General features: G+C 47.7%; 2 protein-coding genes across 2 annotated transcripts in view; one reads left to right on the top strand and one right to left on the bottom strand.

The window, feature by feature from the left end:
• Positions 1-10,385, bottom strand: part of SHPK (sedoheptulokinase) — a 25,991-nt gene extending 15,606 nt beyond the window's left edge. Inside the window, exons 1-2 of the mRNA XM_004376133.2 lie at positions 10,183-10,385; positions 3,106-3,247 (exon numbers count right to left, since the gene is read on the bottom strand). Of these exons, the coding sequence (XP_004376190.2) occupies positions 3,106-3,247; positions 10,183-10,356 (316 nt within the window). The 5' untranslated portion in view covers positions 10,357-10,385. The remainder of the gene's footprint in view (positions 1-3,105; positions 3,248-10,182) is intronic.
• Positions 10,386-10,699: 314 nt separating this feature from the next.
• Positions 10,700-20,851, top strand: part of CTNS (cystinosin, lysosomal cystine transporter) — a 20,493-nt gene continuing 10,341 nt past the window's right edge. Inside the window, exons 1-6 of the mRNA XM_004376132.2 lie at positions 10,700-10,975; positions 11,885-12,036; positions 12,236-12,411; positions 13,522-13,601; positions 17,951-18,029; positions 19,272-19,356. Coding sequence (XP_004376189.2) covers positions 13,541-13,601; positions 17,951-18,029; positions 19,272-19,356 — 225 coding nt within the window. The 5' untranslated portion in view covers positions 10,700-10,975; positions 11,885-12,036; positions 12,236-12,411; positions 13,522-13,540. The remainder of the gene's footprint in view (positions 10,976-11,884; positions 12,037-12,235; positions 12,412-13,521; positions 13,602-17,950; positions 18,030-19,271; positions 19,357-20,851) is intronic.

Here is a 20,851-nt window from a genome sequence, read left to right as displayed (position 1 = left end):
AGACCTTCATCTAAGGTAAAAAAAAAAAAAGAATTATCTATGTGAGATCAAATTGACAACAGCAACTCAAAAGGTTTGATGGGAAGCCTAGAGGACAGTGAGTTGAAGATAATGGTGATGGAATAATTTGGAAAAGGATAGTGAGTATAGCAGCACAACTGGAAGAATGTAATCAATGTCAATGAATTGTACATGTAGAAACTTTCAAAATGGTGTAACTTTGGCTATGTATATTTCCACCAAAAAAAAAAAAAGGTCCTCCAAGGTGGAGAAGGGAGAGTATTGACATGTCGTGGGGTTGTTAACCAATGTCATAAAACAATATGTGTACCGACTGTTGAATGAGAAACTATTTGTTCTCACCTTCATCGAAAGTACAATAAAAAAATTGTTTTCTTTTTTAAATTTAAAATGAACCCCCTGAAATTAGAAACAGAAGGCGAGAATTCTAGCACTGAACCACCACAGCCCCCCACAGCATGGACATACCAGTGTTTATCTAACCTCTCCGCTACAGTTAAACGTCGTTTCTCACGGCGATAAACACGCATGCAATGAACAACCGTGATGCTGCCTCCTTGTGTACATGTACTTCTCTTGAACAGATTCCAAGTAGAACGGCTGAGTCATAACGCCACCTTATCTTTAATAGGTCCGCCAAATTGCTCTCCAAAACAACCGTGCCAATTCACACTACCAATGGCAGTATTTAAGAGAACCAACTTTTCACCCCCTTGTCAACGCTTGACATTATCAAACTTTTTTGATTTTTTATAATCCAATGAGTGGAAAATGAGTTCTCATAGTTGTTTTCATTTGCATTTCCCTAATTACTAATGATGTGGAGCATCTTTCATATGTTTATTAGCCATCTGTATTCCCTCTTCTAGGAAATAGCTGCCTGTGGGTATCCTTCGCCTGTTATTCCCCAGGGCCATTGTCGTTTTGTCGTTGTTGGTTCTACGTACTGATATTTATCCTTTGTCTTCTACGCATGTAGCAAATATTTTCTCCAGGTCTGTTGCTTGCCTTTTAGCTTTGTTTTATGATCCCAATTTCTTTCCTGCTATTCTGGAGCCTGAAAATGGAGTTTGGAAGCAGACTTAACCACAGGCCTCTCAGAAGACCCTGATCGCTCCCTCTCCTCTCTTCCAACTTGCTTGCTTCCTGCTCCCCTTTGAAGCACTTAGCTCTGTGCTACAGTTACTGGTGCCAATCTCACCCACTAAGTGCGTGCCCAGGAAGGTAGCAGCTTCTTTCCACTCGTTTCGATATCTCCCGCAGGACCCAGCGCAGAGCCTTATATATAGTAGGTACTGAAACCAAACTGAACTAAGGCTGCCATTAAAAGCAGCACAACTTGATCCCAAATACGATGTCACTCGACTCCACTAAGCAAGTCTCATCATCATTCCTTCCCAGAAACAGAAAACACAATAAGAAGGCATGCGGCTCAGCTCAATGAAATATTAAGCAGCTCTCTCCAATGATGTGGGCAATGGTTTGTGTGGTTTTTAGAAAGTCCAGGAGACGGGGAGAAAAGAAGGCATGTCACCAGACCGCAATCATTAGACCTATGCTGGTCTCTTCAGGAAGGGTTTTAGTATTAAAAGGACATTCATCCTCGTTAATGCAAAATTAAGGAGTTTAAAAAGCTTTTACAACCTAGACTCCCTCTGAGAGGTCAACTGTAACACCCTAACCAGCCTTCTGCTCTTGCTATCGCTTGGAGACAAACAGTTCCTGCGGTCCCAGCTGGCCTGACAATAGGCAGATGAGAGAGAGGGCAAGAGGGAGGGAGGGAGGGCCTGTGCTGGCTTCTACCATTACCCTGGCCCCATCCTGGGGATCGATCAAAGGATGCATCATTACCAGATGCCAGTCTCACTGCTAAGGGCAAGTCACCACCCAAATTAGCCCAGGGGACTCTGCATCGCTGCTGACTCTCCAGGCAGAAAGGGGTGACCCCACCATCAAATCCCCTTAACTGCATCCCCTCAAGGTAGCCATCCATCTTCTGCCTAAAACACCTGCAGTAAAATGTTGATACTGCTGAAGCTGGGTGATGGGTGTGCATCACTTTATAATACTATTCTCTGTGCTTTAGTGTCTATATACATTTTTTTATAATAATTAAAAAGAAATTTAACACCCTCCGTAACAGGGAGCTCACTACTCCTGTGGGAACCGAATCCCTCGTTAGGCAGTTTTGCTGGGAACTTCCTCCTTTCCTTGAGCTGTTGTGCTTTCCAGTCCCTCTATCGACCCCCCACCCCCCGCCCCAGGCTCAGTGTCTAAAGTCAGACAGACCTGGCCTCAAAAGCTGGAGTCACCACTAGCCGCCATATGACCCTGAGCGTATTACTCTGAACCTCGACTTCCCATCTGCACAATGGGGACAGTAACATAACCTACACCACAAGGTTGCTGGCAAAGTTCGATGAGATCACGCAGGTAACGTCCTCAACCCAGCACCTGGCGTGTGAAGTACTCAGTGATATTTTACTGGCTTAGTTCTCCCCTGAGGGCCAAACAGAGCAGGTCACCACCTCTGTGCTGTGACAGGCCTTCTGACATAAAAAGGCAGCCTAAACACTGCAATGCTTGGCAACCGAGCTCATAAAAAGGACACGCCCTGGAATTTAAAGAAAAAATCACAAACATCTGTGATTACGCTAAACAACAAAAACTACACCCAGATTCAGAAGAGTTCCCTCTGTGTCTTGGCATCTCCTACAGTTACAGCTAAACTCGTGGTTGTCGGCACTAATGCTGTGGGACGATGACACAAATAAAGAGGAAGCTGTGGAAAGCCACTGCAATGGATCCTACAGGAGACTCATAGAAAACTCACTCCTTCCCTCTCCCTGTTCATGGACAATGTGCTGATGATCAGTGAGTGGGCAGTTTGCGTATTTAGGACACATCTGCACGAAGCAGGATGCAGACAGAATACAAGAGGCAGTAAGTGCTGTTCCGTGCCTAGCGGTGAGATACCATTCCCGTGGGGGACAACCTGGCCCTTCACTGAGAGTCTCTGCAGTGCTTTCCTAGTTCAGGAAGTGATTGTTAGCAGCATGACATCATCTTCAGAGCCCAACATACCTTGGCCTGTTTTCCAAAACACAACTCCATGCATCTGGCCTGACACTCCAATGGCCCTGACTTCCCGGAGCTGCTGTCGGGGCAGGGCAGCAAGGCACTCATGTAGGGCTTGGATGGTTCTACTCACATCCTGCTCCTGTCCCTGGAAACAGAGCAGACACACTGAGCGGGGGGCAAACAAACAGGGAGAGGGGGAGGGCAGAGGCCTCAAGGGATGTCCTGGGTGATGGCTGCCCAGCTAATTCCACAGGGACACTTCCAGGGTCTGCTGGCCAGCCTCAGAGATGGATGCAGGCTGAGGTTTGTCCACAGCCTCCAGCAGGGCCTGGAATAGGAGTGTGGTAGCCAGGTCCTTTCTCTCCCTTCACAGATGAGGTACCACTACAGATTAGGTTTGGCAAATAACCCAGGCTCTGCCCTCCGTTGTGCTTTTCTCTGAGCTGAGTAAAGGAGTCCTGGGTGGCACAAATGGTTAAGTGCTTCACTACTAACCAAAAGGTTGGCAGTTCAAATCTACCCAGAAGCACCTTGGAAGAAAGGCCTGGCAACCTACTTCCAAAAGATCACAGCCATTGAAAACCCTGTGGAGCACAGTTCCACTCTGGGGTTGCCAGGAGTCGGAATCAACTTAACGGCAACTAGTTTGGGTTTTTTGGGGGGTTTTGTGGGTACTGAGTAAAGCCTGCGGGAAAGTTCAGGAAGGACGCTATAAAGGGAAAAAAGGTAAGGATCTTAGACAAGGCACCTAGAGCAATGGGCCTACGGGGAGACTGGAAGACAGCAAGGAGGAACCTGGTAGGAGAGATGTCAAAAAACGCCTCGTGGACTAATAGGATGAGCCCTAGTGCTTTCATTTACTTGGGCTTTAGTTCATGCATTTGCCAAACGCCTTCTAAGTGCCTTAAGGACCAGGTCCTAGACCTTGAAACAAAAACGACCTAGGAGAGACGGTCAAGGAGGAAGACCAGGGAACATCTGGGGCACAGTGCCAGTAGAGATGGGCTGTATGAAGGGGTGGTGAGAGATGAGGTGGGAAAAGAGGATTTGTTGGGTTCCCATCAGTGGGCACTGAGCCTCAGAGAAGGCTGTCTTCCTGAAGGCAGTGTAGAGCTCCTCGGGCTTTCTGAATGGGAGAGTATTATCATCAGCGCTATGTTATCTGAAGATTAATTGGGCAATGATATAACCTACACGGAGTCCCTGGGTAGTGCAAACAGTTAACGAGCTCAGCTGCTAACTGAAAGGTTGGCAGTTCAAGTCCACTTAGAGGTGCCCTGGGAGAAAGTCTTGGTGATCTATTTCCAAAAACTCAGCCATCAAAAACTATGATAGGACATCTCAGTTAAGCAGTCTAATAACTTGTTTAGTGCTTTTGTTCTACCTTCTACTTCCTTGTGTAGTGTGTGGGGTCTTAAAAGCTTGCAAGTGGCCATTCAAGGTACAAAACTTGGTTTCTATTCACCTGGAGCAACAGAGGAATAAGGAGAGTTAGGAACAGGAAGAAGAAATGGGATGTGTGGCTAATTGCCTCCATGAACAACTGCTTCCTTTGCCATGAGACCAGAAGAACTAGATGGCGCCCAGCTGAACATTTTGATTCTATAGAAGAATCTTTGATCAAAAAGGGAAAAATTCAGAACAGAACTTCAAATTCTCATGGCATCCAGACTTTCTGGAGCCATGGAGGCAGGATGAACCCTCGAAACTATTGCCCTGAGATAATCCTTAAACCTTAAACCAAAAATAGCCCCCGAAGTTTTCTTAAACCCTAGCAATAGTTTAGCTTAACTAGTAAAGAATGTCTGCCTTGACACTGACCGGCTACCACCAGTGACCACCCTGACAGGGAACACAACAGAGAGTCCCTGACGGAGCAAGAGAAAAGTGTGGTGCAGAACTCAAATTCATATAAAAAGACCAGACTTAATGGTCTGACTGAGGTTAGAGAAACCCCCGAAGACATGGCCCCTGGACGCTCTGTTAACCCAGAACTAAAACCATTCCCGAAGCCAACTCTTCAGACAAAGACTGGACTGGACTATAAAACATAAAGTAATACTCGTGAAGAGTGTGCTTCTTAGCTCAAGTAGACACATGAGATTAAACAGGCAGCTCCTGTCCGGAGGTGGGATGAGAAGGCAAAAAGGGATAGGAAGTGGTTGAATGAACACAGGAAATCCAGGGTTGAAAGGAGGAGTGTGCTGTCACAGTATAGGGGGAGCAACCAGGTCACATAACAATCTGTGTATAAACTTTGGTATGAGAAACTAACTTGAATTGTAAACTTTCACTTAAAGCACAATAAAATATATACATACATATATAAAGAATGTCTGCCTTGAGCATTATGCTCTTTTAAGATCTATCTATACGGGATCAAATTGACAACAGTAACTCAAAAGATTAGATACGGACCTTAGGGGGCAGTGAGTTTATGTTAATGGGGGAGATACAACTCAGAAAAGGAGAATGAGAACGGTTACATACCTCTCAGAATGTAATCAATGTCACTAAAATGTACGTGTAGAAATTGCTGAATTGGTGTGTGTTCTGCTGTGTATATTCTCAACAACAACAACAAAAATAAATTAAATTATAAAAAAAGAAAAGAAAACCCTACGGAGCACAGTTGTACTCTGACGCACATGGGGTCTCCGTGAGTCGCAATCAACTCAATGGCAACTGGTTTTTTCTAAGCTACACAGAGAGAGACTGATAATGCAGAGAACGGCTCCAGGAGTGCTGAGGAGATTCAAGAAAGGGAGGACCCTCTTTTTCTGCGGGTCCCCAAGGACTCCAAGGAGGTGATTCGTCTTTTCATCTGACTTCCTCTCTCCTTGAACACTTCTCCAAGCAGAATAACCTTGAAAGACAAAGTCATGAGAGGTAACCAGAATTTAATCAAATATCATATTGATATCTGTCAGAGTCAAATGGTCCTAAGAGACAAGAATATTAAAAGAATGCATGATTCAAACAGCACAAAGATCTTCAGACTCAGATGGGAAAATGCACTTAGATATCTTAGAGCTAAAGAAATGCCAAATCCAACCAAGCAGTATATCCAACTGGCTGCAAGTTATGGATTCTAATATAAGTTCGAAATAAGGCAACAGTGTGACTCGAACTTAAGAAATTTGGGTTCTGTCACCACCTCTTTCTTTTAATTATGAAGTCCTTATTATAGACTATAAATAGGATCCCATCCCATCCCAGCAGATGCCTCTAATCAGTAAGAAACCTCAGTGAGCTAAGAAGGCTGCCATGAAATATTCACTTGGGAAAGCAACCCAGATGACAGCATCGTTTCCTTGGTGAGTAAGTAAATTTCAAAGCGACACAATTGAGAATTAAATATACGCACATTTAAACGAATCAAATCTACGTTATTAATAATTATGTTTAAGGAATCTTTGGGTATTTGGTATTTCAAGTAAATTTATATGTTTAAGAGAACTTGGCCTAGGCTACCTTTGTAACTCCAATTTAAAATGTGAAATTGAGTAGCTGATTCTAGATTTGTGATTACAAGTTCAAATCACACTAACTTTATAAACAGATTTGAAATATGTAAAAGCATCTAAGTTTGCATATTTAATTTACTAGGTTTATGAGAATTACTTAAGTATTCTGGAAAGATTTAAGTCAAACAACTGCAGTATATAAAAAAGCAAATATACTAAATGTATAATTGCAGTTTAAAATGCCTAAGGTATTTAAGCAACTATGTTTATAGGGATTAAGTATTATTCAAAGGCCCTCAAAAATGATGGCTAAAATGTCAGACTTACAAATGGTATCAGCTTTATATAAACTAAGTCGTAAAAGCTTAACTAGGAACTAGGGTTCTGAATTTAATAAATCGAATACTTATTTGATTTCAACCAAAGTAAGCTGTTTCTGGCACACAAAAAATCACTTCAAGTCACAAAATAAGCTTACAGTTAACAACTAGGAGGAGCAATGGAAAGTTCAGAAGAGAAGAGGAAGAGAAATGTGGCTCAGATCTCAATGAATGTCTGTTCTTTGAGGAATTAAAAAAACTTACAGTCCTGGAAGGGCATCTGAAGACTGAGTCCTCAGGCCCTCCCACTTCCCTGCAAAGAGTATACAGTCCTCCCCACCTTGGAGCTAGCCCCTCACTTGCCCCAGTCAGTCTGCTGATCTTGGTCAGAGGCAGCTCTTGGCTCCTAATAAACACGAACAAAGGAGCAATAAGAAGAAGGGTGAGGAAGGGCAGGACAAGGGAAAAGGAGTGGCGAGGGAGCTCAAAGCGTTGCCCTGAGGAGGTAGCCCCAAATGCTAACAAGGATGTCCTTATGTATAGGAGAGGTTACAGCAAAACTAAGGCAGTGAAAGACTGGGAAAGAGGAGGCACAGGGCTGTGCATGATCCCCTGAGGGGAAGAAAGAAGGCAGCAGCAAAGAAAGGAGGAGGCAAAGACCTGCACTATTCAATAAGGCAGTTAGTAGCCACGTGAGGCTAGTCTGCATTGAGATGCGTTGTTTAAAAGTAAAATACATTGGATTTTAGATTTACCATGAAGAAAAAGAATGCACGATATCTCATTAATGATTTTTATATTGACTATTACATGTTGAAATGATAGTATGGTGGGTATATTGGGTTCATAATGTAAAATCAGTGTCACCCGTTTCTTTGTACGCTTTTTTACTATGGCTACTCGAAAATGGAAAATTAATACGTGGCTGACATTTTTGGCTCGCGCTTCTATTGAATAGCGTTGGTTTAAAGAGTTGCGACATGGTGGTCAGATGGTGGGTCATCCCAGGACAGAGGAGCTGCTGTTTAGAATGGCCCAGGGCAGGTGTTGTGTGGGTGGAGCAGCGTAGGAGAGGAATGGCTGGAATGGGAGACCAGAAGAGGAGGGTGTGATCAGAGAGTAGCTCTTGGACATTCCTTGGATCACAGTATCAGTCAGTCTACATCCAGAGCAAATACTAGAGCTTTGGATTTGAAAAAGGTACTTAGGAACTCATTCACTACCCCCTCCCACGCCCCTTTGTTGCTGCCGTTGAGTCGGTTCCAACCCATGGTGACTCCATGTGTGCAGAGGAGAACTATGCTCCATAGGGTTTTCAAGGCTGTGACCTTTCAGAAGCACATTGCCAGGCCTGTCGTCCGAGGCTCCTCTGAGTGGATGTGAAGTGCCAAGTTTTCAGCTAGTAGTCCAGTGCTTAACTGTTTGTGCCACCCGTTTTTACAGATGAGGAATCTGAGGCCCAGAGAGGAAGAATAAATAAAACAGTACACAATACTTCTGATGAATGACAAGTATGGACATAAGAACAGACCCATCAGATCTGTTTAGCAATGTGGAGACATTTTTGGTTGTCACGTTGAGAAGGGTGGGTGTGCTACTGGCATCTAGCGAATGGAGGCCAGGAATGCTGCTAAACGTCCTATAACACACAGGACAGTCCCCCACAACAAAGAATTATCCAGCCCAAATGGCTGCCCTGGTGGCACAGTGGTTAAGAACTGGGTACTAACCAAAAAGGTCGGCAGTTCGAATCCCCCAGCCGCTCCTTGGAAACCCTGTGGAGCAGTTCTACTCTGTCCTATAGGGTCGCTCTGAGTCGGAACCGACTTGACAGCAATGGGTTAAATGTCAATAGTGCTGAGGTTGACAAACCTGCGATAGACTAAATTACAGCAATGCTGCTCGTCCTAGAGCACAATTCACATATGGAGGATGCAAAGGGGGGTTATTACTCATCTCCCCTATGCTCATCATAAGGCAGGTGTGACAGGGTACACCTGTAAACACAGAATGGCCTGCTGAACGCTGGAGAAAACGGGAAAAAGCAGTTTTCAGGAAGGGATCCTAATCTAAGAGGAAAGGACACCCCTGAGCTCCATCTCCTGCGATCCCAGCTCTGCTGCTCAGCCAAACAGGGTTAGAGCAGACTCTGTCTCCATTTCGTATTCCATGAAGTAAAACAATCATTCTAAAACCCTGATGCCCTACCCAAACTAATTTTGAAAACCGCTCTGAAAAATGAAAGTGCTCCTGAAGTCTTTGTCCTCTGAAATGCTTCTGAGCAACACGGACTCCGAACCTTAAAGAACTGAGTCCAGATGTGTTGCAAGAGTTTATGAAAGATAAAACTCTTGGGAGCGGGGCTTGGTTAGAAAATCGCAAACTGTGGCCTGTAGAGGTACCTATTTCAATTTGGAGAAGAACAAGCTTAGGCCCATAAAGAAGACGTACATGAGGTTAGACAGGAAGTTCCTTGATACTCATTTTTATTGTCAAGTAACTGAACAGAGCTACTTTTGCAAGGAATTATTGGAATCCAGCTCTGAGGATGGACACCTTTTCTGAACCTACATCTCCCAACAGAGCCCTCTGTCATAAAATTATCTCGTAGTGTTCACTAGAGAACAGTTGTAGTATGTTAATTACTAATCTGATCTTTTTAAACATATCAATAGGCTTCTCTCTCAATGTCTTTCTATCTGTTCTGACATCTTTCCTTCAAGGTGTCTCAGCCTTGCGGCAATGGGTCTTTTGCTGACCAAGAGTTTCTCAGTCCAAATTCCACTCCTGTGGATTGAGAGAGGAGCTGGTTAGGCCTGATTCTGCAGCTGCCCAGGAGAAAACCGCTGCTGTCCTGGGGAACAAATCCTTAACTTGAAGGTACAGGGTTGAGGTGAGGAGCAGAGAGGGCAAGAGTGAGAAACAGGCCTGTGGGCATAGACACACAGGACAGCAATTCCCCGTAGGTCAGGGTACAAGAAGTCAAGAGAGTGCAGGCCTAAAGCGTCATAGGCAAGGACCCCAGGGGCGGCCAGCGGGTGGGGAGATCGGTGCAAGAAGGCAGGAAAGCTCTTGCGACAGATCTAATGGATCAGGGAGAGCTGCAGCAGACACAAAGGTCCCTGGAAGCGACGGGTGCAGGCAGTGGTCAGATAGACTGGTGTAGACAGGGAGAATTCTTTGACAGAGGAGGTTGTCAGGGAGGCTAGGGCAGTCAGGGAGGCCTCCTTTGAGGAGGAGAAGGGGTGTCAAGAGGCTCCTGGAGGCGGCGCAGCTCCAGGTCGCTGCCTCACCTGGGGCCCGGCCGCTGCGCTCTGGGTCACCGCCTCCGCCCGCGCAGCTCGGGCACAGCTAGCCAGTACCACGAACCTGGAGGGTTCGCCTGGCGCGGCCTCCAGCAGGGCCGCCTTCACAGACGTGGTGCCCAGGTCGATGCCGAGAGTGATCGACCGTGCGTTCATAGCCATGGTGGCGGGCGCTCCAAGTATCTGCCGACGTAGGCACCCACCAGCACACTTACCCCAGGGCGGTGCGGAGGCGGGGCCTCTCCTGACAATCCTTAGCCACGCTCAACATGGCGGCTTCTCATCTTGCAATTGGTCTAGGAAGCCGGTCCCAGACCCCGACTATAGGCGGAGAGGCGGCGGTAGGCTGGACCTAAACGGCCCCCCCACCATGTAGGGCTGAGGTTCCGTGACAGTGGAGGGCTGTCAGTGCCTCGCTCACCATAGTATCTCAGAGGTTGCTGAAAGGCGCTGACCCTCCGAGAGCGTCTGTGTCCCTAAACGTGGCTTAATCCTCCCTCACACCCGAGCCACCATCCCTGGCAAGGCGCCTGCGCCGTTCCTCTTCGCTCCAACTCTGCCCAGCTTTGTCTTGCTAAGACTCGTGAAAACTACAGCTCCCAGAGTGCATTACGCCGAGATACAGACTCCGCAGATCAGGTGACTCGGGTCAGGTGACCTCCGGCCCGCTCGCGAAACAAAGTCAAGTTGGCCTGGGGGACTGTCCTCATTCCAAGGCGGCACCTGGCCTGGGATTCCTGCATTTGGTGTGGTCAGTCCCCCGAGCCTAGGAGGCTCTCAGGTGAGAGATGGCGCGGCCCGGACAGCCTCCCGCCCATTTCCCAGGCGGACCCCCTGAGGCCAAGAGACTTGCACAGCAAGTCAGAGGGACAGCCTACCGCGGTTCCGGCCCCCCTCGGCCACTCCTGGGCTCCATCCTTTGCCAGGGGCGGGAGGAGGTGGCTCCAGTCCCTGCCTCGTGACACTGGACAGCCCCCAAGTGGAAAGGCCCGAGCAGTAGTGAGCGGAGGCAGGGGACACTGAAATGCCAGGGTGGTGTGAGTGGCTCTATTACTGTGCAGTTCTGAACCCTTTCCCTGCCTCCTGCTCGGTTGCCGCCCGAATTCTGAATACGGAGTTTGCAGATTGCTTCGGGGAGGGGAGACACTGAGAGCTCCAGCTGGGGTACTGAGCGCTGCGCTGCGCTGGGCTCCAGGGGACTGGGCAGGACGAGACCCCGTCTCGCCGTCCTGGACTTTCAGGCTGGAGACGGGGAGGACAACCTGGGCCCTGCCTTTTTCAGTAATACTGAGGATAATAACAATCTACGCTTAGTGCTTGTCAGGTGCCCAGGCAATAGTGGTAATCTCTTTACATCAGTATTTTGCAACCTTTTCTCACCCTCCAGGAGTCTTTTTAGACATTTTTTTCCCCAGTCGTCTTTCTCACTATGAAATTCATATACTGTTTGTTTATGTACTGTGGCCCGAGGGCTGCAACCTATAATAGCTAAGATTTTTTTCACTCCCCAAGAACCAGTTTTCTCTCCCACTAAGAAAGCACACTTTACATGCCTTATCTATGAGGTAACTATCACTGTCCCTGCTTTCACATTAGGAAATTGAAGCTTGAGGCGGTTAAGTAGCACCCCAAGGTCGCACAACTAATAAGTGGGGGAACTCAAATTCAAACCTGTGCTGTCTCTCTTCAGGGCACACATTCCTTGCCACTGTCTGTATTCCCTCTCCAAGAGGAGGAGACCCAGGCTATACAACAAACAACAGGGCAGATTCAGATACCTTGCAAGAGAGAAGCTGCTGCAGGACACCCTTGGCCCAGGTTGCTCCAAAGAAGGAATAAGTGGTAGGTAAGAGGGGTGGACTTTCTGGAGCAGGTAACATCTGAGTGAGACGTGGAAGAAAGGACTTCCATGGGAAGAAGGACACATTTCTGTCTTGTAGCATTCACAAGACGCTGATTGTAGTATATAATTCTGAACTTTTTAAACATATTAGTTGACTTATCACTCAATGTCTATCTGTTCTGGTATCTTTCCTCCAAGGTGTCTCAGCCTCTGGGGCTGGGGGACTTAGGCTGAGCAAGAGTTTCTCAGTCCAAATTCCACTCCTGCAGATTGAGAGAGGAGCTGGTTTGACCTGACTCTCCGTCTGTCCAGAGGAAGACAGCTGCTGTCCTGGGGAACAAACTGAATCCTTAACTTGAGGGCACAGAGCTGAGGTGAGGAGCAGAGAGCGACAAGAGTGATGAGAAGGCCTGTAGACATTCTGTGTACACAGGACAGCAATTCTCTGTGGGTCAGGATACAGGAAGTCAGAGAGCGCAGGGCTAAAGCTTCACAGGCAAGGCCCCCAGAGAAGGCCAAAGAGTCGCGAGATCAGTGAGAAAGCTCCTGGGATGAGATCTAATGGGCCAGTGAGAGCTATAGCAGGCAGAAAGGCCTCTGGAGGGACAGGTGGAGGTCAGACTGGCTGGAGCGGTCAGGGAGATTTCTGTGAGGGAGGAGGTGTCGGGGAGGCCTCCTTTGGGTGGGGGAGGGGTGTCAGGGCCTTCTGGAGGCCTTTTGGGGGAACCAGAGTGGGAGCAGGGGTGTTTCCACACAGACCTCTCCCAGCTCTCCTGACAGTTTTCAGGAACCCCTAGAGGCAGTCGGGTGGGAGAGCCTGTGGAGACTGAGTTACAGAAATCCATGCTGACCTCCCCATTTGACCCGCAGCTCACCTGCTGTGTGTGGGGGTTATGCGTAAGCAGCAGCCTGGCTCCCTCACTAAACCAGGGAACTGTTCCAGGGCTGATGTGGAGTTTGTCTGTCCCTCTGTCTCCATCGGGAGTGATCCCTCTCAGTCCTGGGGAGGTGACGCTTGTCGAATGAATTAGTCAGTTGGTGACATTATCCCTTGCATTCTCACCCCAAGACAGGAAATTGTTAGGTTTATGAGTTTACAGAGTCAAATGTTTAACCTCAGTTTTAATAACTTTGAAAAAAAAGAACCCCCGGCCAATAAAACTGCAGTCTCTGTATCTGTTAACTAGGTAGCAAGAAGCAGTTGAAGAGGGAAAAATTCAGGTCTTTGTTCACTTCCTCATGGTGGGACTTTACACAACCCGCTTAGCTGCTCTGAGCCCATTGCCCCACATACCAAAGAAAGATAAGCCCTCCTGAAGGTCCCCTGCTCAGAGGTTGTGATGCAAAGCCTATGAGGTGATAGGTGTGAAGTGAAAGTCCTTTATGAGCTGTCCCATGCCATAGGTGCAGCTGGCATGTTGTCCACCTGCAGCTGAGCTGATTCAGCCTTCACCTGAACTCTCGCCATTTGGTTTTCTTCCTAGTTCTCTGGAATCAAGGAACATGATGAAGAGTTGGCTGCTTATTTTTATCCTTTTCCCCCTGAAGCTTGTAGAAAAATGTGGTAAGTTTAGAAATGGGTCATCAACTTTGTAAAGAGGGAAATGGTGACTCTAGAGCGAGTAGCCTGACCAGTTTGTAGCCAGGTGTTTAGAACTGTCCAGATCACATGGGCCTGCTTGCCCCTGGGTGGAGTCCAGGAGTTTTACAACCAGCAAGATGGTTCCACAAATAAATAGCCTTCTGCCCTGCAGTCCCTGTTATCTTTTCCGTACCACCGAAGTCAACAGTTGGTACTTAAATCAGACTGTGGAACCCCAGAAGTCTGGGGTGCTGTCTGTAAAGAAGGCTTATGCCCCTGCCCTGTGGACCTCACAGAGGGAGCTGTGGGTCCTGGAAGATGCTGCGGAGGCAGGTGAAGTGGCCAGCCATGGTGAGCCTGGTCCTGCCAGGCACAGAGAGCCTGGGGAGTCTGCCTGGGCATCCCATTGTAGGATGAGAAAACCCTTCCCTTAGAGAGGGATTGAGGAGCAGGGTGCAGCCGCCCAGCAGGGCTGGGGCACACAGAAGGCAGGCTGGTCATCAAAAAATACATTAGGGTTTGCTCATCCTTATCAGGACTGACCTTCAAAGCAGGCCCCTTGGAGGCCCACGTTGTTCCAGGAATTCTCCCACTGCCCAAAACATCTGTGGAATTCCTTCCCAAGAAGAGCCGTGTTTAGCTCTCCAAGGACACAAGGACCGTTATTTTGATTATTAGCTTGGCTGTTGCCCAAAAAATCAAATATGTCTTAAAATTCCTGACAGAAGATTTTCAAACGAACCTTGTACAAACAATACTAATATTGTGGAAGTTTTCCAAGAGCCATGCACAGTGGCTGCACCATCACGCTTATCTGGCCTCTCCAGTCTCTGAGGAAACAATCATCTGATCAGTCCTGCCTGGCTGGTAAACACTCTCGTCACGTCAGTGAGCAATTTCTGAGAAAGAAAAGGTCCTTAGGACCGTGCAGCTCGGTGTTTCTCTGTTCGGTCTGTGCCTCAGCTCACCTGGAGGTACCTTTTCAAAAACACAGGCGCCAGAGCCCTGCCCAGGACCTCCTGGAGCGTATTCTCTGTGACTAATGTATTAGTAATTCGCATGTTCCCCTAGAAGAGAACCACAAATCCAGCCCCCACCTCCTCTGATTATATGAAGGGAAGCTGAGGCCCAGAGAGAGTTGAAGACTTGTCCAAAGTCATAGAGCTAGAAAGTCATAAAGCCGAGACCAGCACGTAGTATAGCAGCTTCATTATATCACTTTGTCTCCTTTCCTGAATGTCATTATAGAAGAACAGTGAAAGCGACCATAAAATCAAGTACCTGGAAATGGGTTTCTAATCTCATGCTGCTGTGCCTTTCTTCTCCTTGCTTTGAGGCAGGGTCATTGAGGATGATAGATGAGATGCTTGGCCTTCAGAGTTTTTTGTCTCTAACTTCTTTGGTGGCTCAGCGGCAAGAACCTGGGCTTTGGACCAGACAGGCCTAAGTTTGAATCCTGCCTCTGCCATTCCCAAGCTATTGTGGGCAAGACACTTTCCCCTTGGAGATTCTCAGTTTCCTTATATCAAAATAGGAGTGGTAATGCCCACCCCTCACTGTTGTAGGAATTAGAGAATGGGAGAGCGTAGCAGAGTGGCTGGCATGGGGTCAGGTAAGAAGTAGGGGAGGTATCAATAAAAAAAATAATAGAACTCGTTGCTGTTGAGTGGATTCCGACTCATGGTGACCCTATGTGTTACAGAGTAGAACTGCTCCATAGGATTTTCTTGGCTATAATATTTACGGAAGCAGTTCACCAGGACTTTCTTCCACGCAGCCATTGGGCAAACGCCTTGAGCCACACAAGCTCCTGAGGTGTCTATTAGTTAATAATAAGTATGAGTTCTAAAAAGCAGATTCTTTGTAGGGGAAACTTGGTTGGTCTCATTATGATTCATCGGTAATTCTAATATGGTCTACAGAGATTCCTACCCTAGAGCAAACTTTAAAATGTGCTTTCCCATGATATGATGCCAGCTTCCTAACTGCCTCCTAAGTCGGACTAAAAATGTCCTGCAGTTATTACATGAGGGTAGTCATCATAACTAACCATTATTTAGCACTTCTTGCATGCCAAGCCATGTGGAAAGTGTGTTACAAACAATACCACATTTTATCTTAACAATAACACTGCGAGATAGCTCTTGTAATCCTTCCCATTTTACAGATGAGGAAACGAAGCTCAGAGAGGTTAAGTACCTTACCAATGATCACAGGGCTAGGAAATGTCGGGGCCAGGATGCAACTGTATGACTTCAGAGCCCAATCCTTCAGCTGCTGAGCCCTGCTGTCTTCTGTGGTGCTAAGCAGTGGGGGAGAGCAAAAATCCACAGCCGTCTGTTTTAAAATGCAAAAACTGGAAGAGCCTAGGCCATGCAGATCTGCCACTCACCCTGATCATTGTCCCAGCAGAGCTGGAGGACTCAAGAAGTGTGGGTGGCGGCCTGGCATTATCTTTAATAGACATCTCTATAGATGTCTTAGGAAACCCTGGTGGCGTAGTGGTTAAGTGCTACCGCTGCTAACCAAAACGTTGGCAGTTCGAATCCACCAGGCTTTCCTTGGAAACTCTATGGGGAAGTTCTACTCTGTCGCGTAGGGTCACTATGAGTCAGAATTGACTCAACGGCAGTGGGTTATAGATGTCTTATCTCTTGATAAAGATAGAAATCTCAAAGGAGCAGCTTTGTCCTAGGCACCACCTTGTCGGGAACTTGTTTATCAGATGTGGTCCTCAGCTACATCTAAGCTAAAATTTAACAGGCACAGACATCAAGGGCTATAATTGTCCAGCTGCACAAGCCCAGGACAGAGCCTCAGATTGCTGTCAGAGCAGGGAGGACAAGAAAGAAGGGGCAAGGTTGCCAAAACTGCCTCCAGTACCTGAAGCTACACATCAAGGAGGGACCAGCCTATTCTTCCCTCAGCAGCTTGGCCTCTGCAGGGAGCGGGGCAGGGCCATCCTCATCTGAGGGACCCAGCCAGGCAGAGGCAGCTGAGGCAGGGAATCTGGAGACTGCAGCCTGTGGATGTCTCACCCTGGAGACTAGCAGTCTCGGGACAGCACCTCCGTCGGCATGCACACATGCTGGGCTAGCTTGGAGAAGGCAGCTCAGACATGGCCTGAGAGGCCCCAGGTGGCAGAGCTGGGCCCAAGGGCGTAGGTTCAAGGGCGCCTGATTCCCTTGGAAATGAGGTTACTATCCCTAGAGGTACCCAGGCAGAGGAAGAGAAACTCCTAAGTAGGGGGATAGAGGTGGAGAATCAGACAGTGGAAGCTGAATCAGCTGACTTCTAAGTTCCTTTCCAACCCAAGCATCTAAAATTTCAACTCTCAATTCCTTATTTTCTGGATAGAGGGAGACTTGGGCCTTGCCTGTAGCCTCTGCCACTACAAGGACCATCTTTATCAGAGTTGAACACCCGCTTTCTCTTTGTGGGCCTCCTTCCCCATTCCAGCCTAGATTCATGATCATGACCTCTAGGCTGTGAGGCAGGGCAGGTGAGATGGACAGGTATGGCGTGAGGCTTTGAGCCCACCTGGAAGTAAGGAGGAAGAGGTGGGATGTGGGCTGCCCAAACACAGGAGGAGGTCAGAGAGATGCTGACTCACTCTTATTCTGTGGTCAAGTTGCCCTGTGGTCCTTGACCTCCTAAATCTGCTTCATCCCTCACCCAGGTAGCCTGTTTGTGTACTTTATCCTGAGTTAACATCTTAAGGCCAAGAAGAAATCCCTGATAGTGAAAGAATATGTCTTGTTCACCATTCTTTCCCCGGTGCCCAGCATATAGTCAGCCTCAGGGAGGGGATCAGTGAGTAGCTGAGCTGGGTTAGGAAGGGAGCCCAAAGGGGTTCTTAGGTTAACTGGGCCCCATGTACCTCTGAGTACTGGAAGGAGGCTAGGCCAGTTCTGCACGTCTGTCAGAAGAGGTGGTTCAAGTCTGTGTTTTCCAATCCTACATCATGGCTTGAATTCCTTTGAGAGAACTTTTGGCACCCATGATTCTCAAACTACCTCTGGGTAGCTCAGCCACAGACCCTCAGAGCCTGTCAGTGGAGGAGGGAGGAGAAAGCTACAGTATTTCGTGCTCAGGTCCGTGTCCTCCTCTGTCTGTGTGTGGGGCAGCATTCGGGAAAGAGTGTCATGAGGGCTTGGGCTTCCAGCCCCATCCCTTACCCTCTCAGAACCTCCAGGTCTTCACCTAGAAAGTAGGGGCTGTCATGAGTCCGAGCTCACGAGTTCAGATGTCAGGGGCCTCATCCCAGTTCCTCCTCAGGGGCCTGAGTTCTCTGACCTAATGACTCATGTTGTTGATTTGCATCCCTCCAGAGTCAACCGTCGACCTCATTGTTCCTCCCGTTGTGAGGCTGGAAAATGGTAGCTCAACCAGTGTCAGCATCGCCCTTCGGTAAGTACCCAGCCCGGCTCTGTCCTTGGCCCCACTCACACACCCCGTGGCTGAGCCAGGGCTGTCCCCAACTCACTCTAGTTCAAGTGTGTTGCCCTTTCCTCTTAACTATACAACAATCCATAGAAAGAGAGGTGCTAGCCCCAGGCTACAGGCCCGGGTCCCAAAGTCTATCTCCTGCCCCCCTGCTGAATCCTTGTTTCCAGCGGAAGGAGGAGGAAGGGGGGCTTCTCCTCTGAGACCTCAGCCTTTTCCCCAGGTGAGAAGAGCCCTTGAGTGACCAGCAGCTGATGCTAGGCTTCAGAGTGGGCCTTTCCAAGGCTTTAAATATTGGAGGAGAGCCCTGAAGGGCAGGGGCAAGGCGCTGAGCTGCTCACCAGCACATCAGAGGTTGCTTATGGAGCCAAAAGCAGAAATGACGGCACTCAGGGATCCTATTCATGCAGCCCTCATGCTTGGTCTCTGTCCAGAGAGTCTTTCTTGTTGACCTCTCTTGGTTCAGGCATGCGGGCCCCAACCTTGGCCAGACTGTGCCAGAGCGCCTGTCTTTTCCTTCTGTTTCCTTAGCTGCTTTGTCCTACTCTTGCCTCCCAGCCATGAGGATTCCCTAAGATGAAGATTGGGAGCCCTGTCCTTTTCTCTTTACCCCTCTCCTCTCTCCTCCCTCACCTCTGCTGGGACTGCAGGAGGGCTGATCTCACACCAAAACTTTGGTACCACACCTAACAGGCCAGTGATTCCATTGCTAGCTCCTGCCATCTGTGCATGTCAACACCTTGTAACTCTTACAAGTCATCCTCTAAGCCCAGATTTGAGGCCCCTGTGGGTTGCTCCCAGCCGGCATGTCTACCTTATCCAGTCAGACGCATCTCCCGGCTGTCTAGGGACATGTTGTTCTCTCATGCCCTATCTGGAAGGCCCCTGCCTCTGTCGGTCAAATTCTGACCTTCCCACAAATCCCCCCTCAGACCTGCCTACCTATGGACGCCTCATTTGGCATTCACGGTCAGTTCTCTATCTTCTTATGCTATTACCCTACCCTCCTGTGACATCTTGTCTCCTGATCAAGAAAGAAGTCCCCTAAGGAGCAGCGACTCCACCTCTCTACCCCTCAGGGTGACGCGTATAGCATTTCTTGACCCTGATGACAGAAGAAATGGCAGACCCGGCGTGAAATCCGAGGATTGGTTGAGATCTCAGTGTCCACCTTCTTATAAGTAATCAGACTCTTGTCCTCCACAGGCATCCGTTAAATGCAACTTTGGTGGTCACTTTCGAAATCACGTTTCGTTCCAAAAACATCACTATCCTTGAGCTCCCTGATGAAGTAAGTAGCAACTCTGACAGATGAGTAGGAAAACGCTGAGGAGTTAAATGCATTTGAATTGAGAACTTGTGAAAACAGGCCACCTTACTTTTAAACTGTGGACTGCCCCTGTTCCATCAGCCTAGAAATCTATGGTTTGGGCCTGTTGGCCTCTTTGGAGATGGCTATTTTATGCCTTCCCTGTGTAAATGCAATTGGGAAGACAATGGTAGGAAATTTGAGGCAAAATTGGTTCTAAGAATGTGGAAGAAATTTTTTAGATGCTTTTCTAAGACCTTGCTACTCAAGGGTGGTCGACCAGCCAGCAGTATTGGCCTTGCTTGAACACCTCTTAGATATGCAGAACCTCAGGCCCCACCCAAGACCTACTAATTCAAAATCTGCATGTTAGCAAGATCCCCAAATGATTTGGGTCCACATTGGAGTTTGAGAAGCACTGTTCTGAGACACCATTGGTTGGGGTCATTTCCAAAAATTAGTGCCAGAGGCTGTCTGGTATAGTAATGATAACTAGTCATAGCTTTTACGGATTTGTCTATTTACGTGTACCCTACTTCCATGTTCGAGTCCCTGACTGATGCAAACAGTTAACACGCTAGGTTGCAACTTTTGTGCAACTGAAAGGTTGGAGGTTTAAGTCCACCCAGAAGACCTTGGAAGAAAGGCCTGGCGATATACTTCTAAAAAATCAGCCATTGAAACCCCTATGAAGCACAGTTCTACTGTGGCACATACGGGGTCACGAGTTGGAATCAACATGGCTAGTTTTTACTTCCACGTTACCAGGGATTTGAGCCACTTACCATTCAACTGGATAAAAAACATAAATAGGGGAGCCACTGATGTAGAGACGCCTTATACAGAGAATAAGGATTTTAAAAAAAAAAAAAAAGATGAATCCAGGGATGAGGTTGATATCCATGAGGCACATCATCAGGCCTATGCACTTAAAGAGATACGCTGCAAATCAGCTCTGAGCTTTCTAGCAAGCAAACGATCCTGAAATGTGATCAGTCAGAAGAGTCTGAGAATCTGTGATCTTGAAAGCATTCAACATGGATCAAACTGGAAAACATTATGCTGAGTGAAATAAGTCAGGTACAAAAGGACAAAGGTTACATGATCCCACTTATATGAAATAGCTAGAATAGACAAATACGTAGAGACCAAAGTTCATTAGTAGTTACCAGGAGTCTTAGTTTTCTAGTGCTGCTCTAACAGAAATACAACAAGTGGATGGCTTTAACAAAGAGAAGTTTATTTCCTCACAGTAAAGTAGGCTAAAGTCCAAATTCAGAGCATCAGCTCCAGGGGAAGGCTTTCTCTCTCTGTCAGCCTTCTTATCAATCTTCCCCTGGATTAGGGGCATCTCCGCGCAGGGACCCCAGGTCCAAGCGACACGTTGTGCTCCCGGTACTGCTTTCTTGGTGGTATGAGGTCCCCCATTCTCTGCTTGCTTCCCTTTCCCTTCGTCTCTTGTAAGATAAAAGATGAC

Source organism: Trichechus manatus, unplaced genomic scaffold (assembly GCF_000243295.1).
Source record: "Trichechus manatus latirostris isolate Lorelei unplaced genomic scaffold, TriManLat1.0 scaffold00040, whole genome shotgun sequence".
Lineage (NCBI taxonomy): Eukaryota > Metazoa > Chordata > Mammalia > Sirenia > Trichechidae > Trichechus > Trichechus manatus.
Note: the sequence above shows the minus strand (reverse complement) of the source record. Positions and strands in the feature narration are given on the sequence as shown.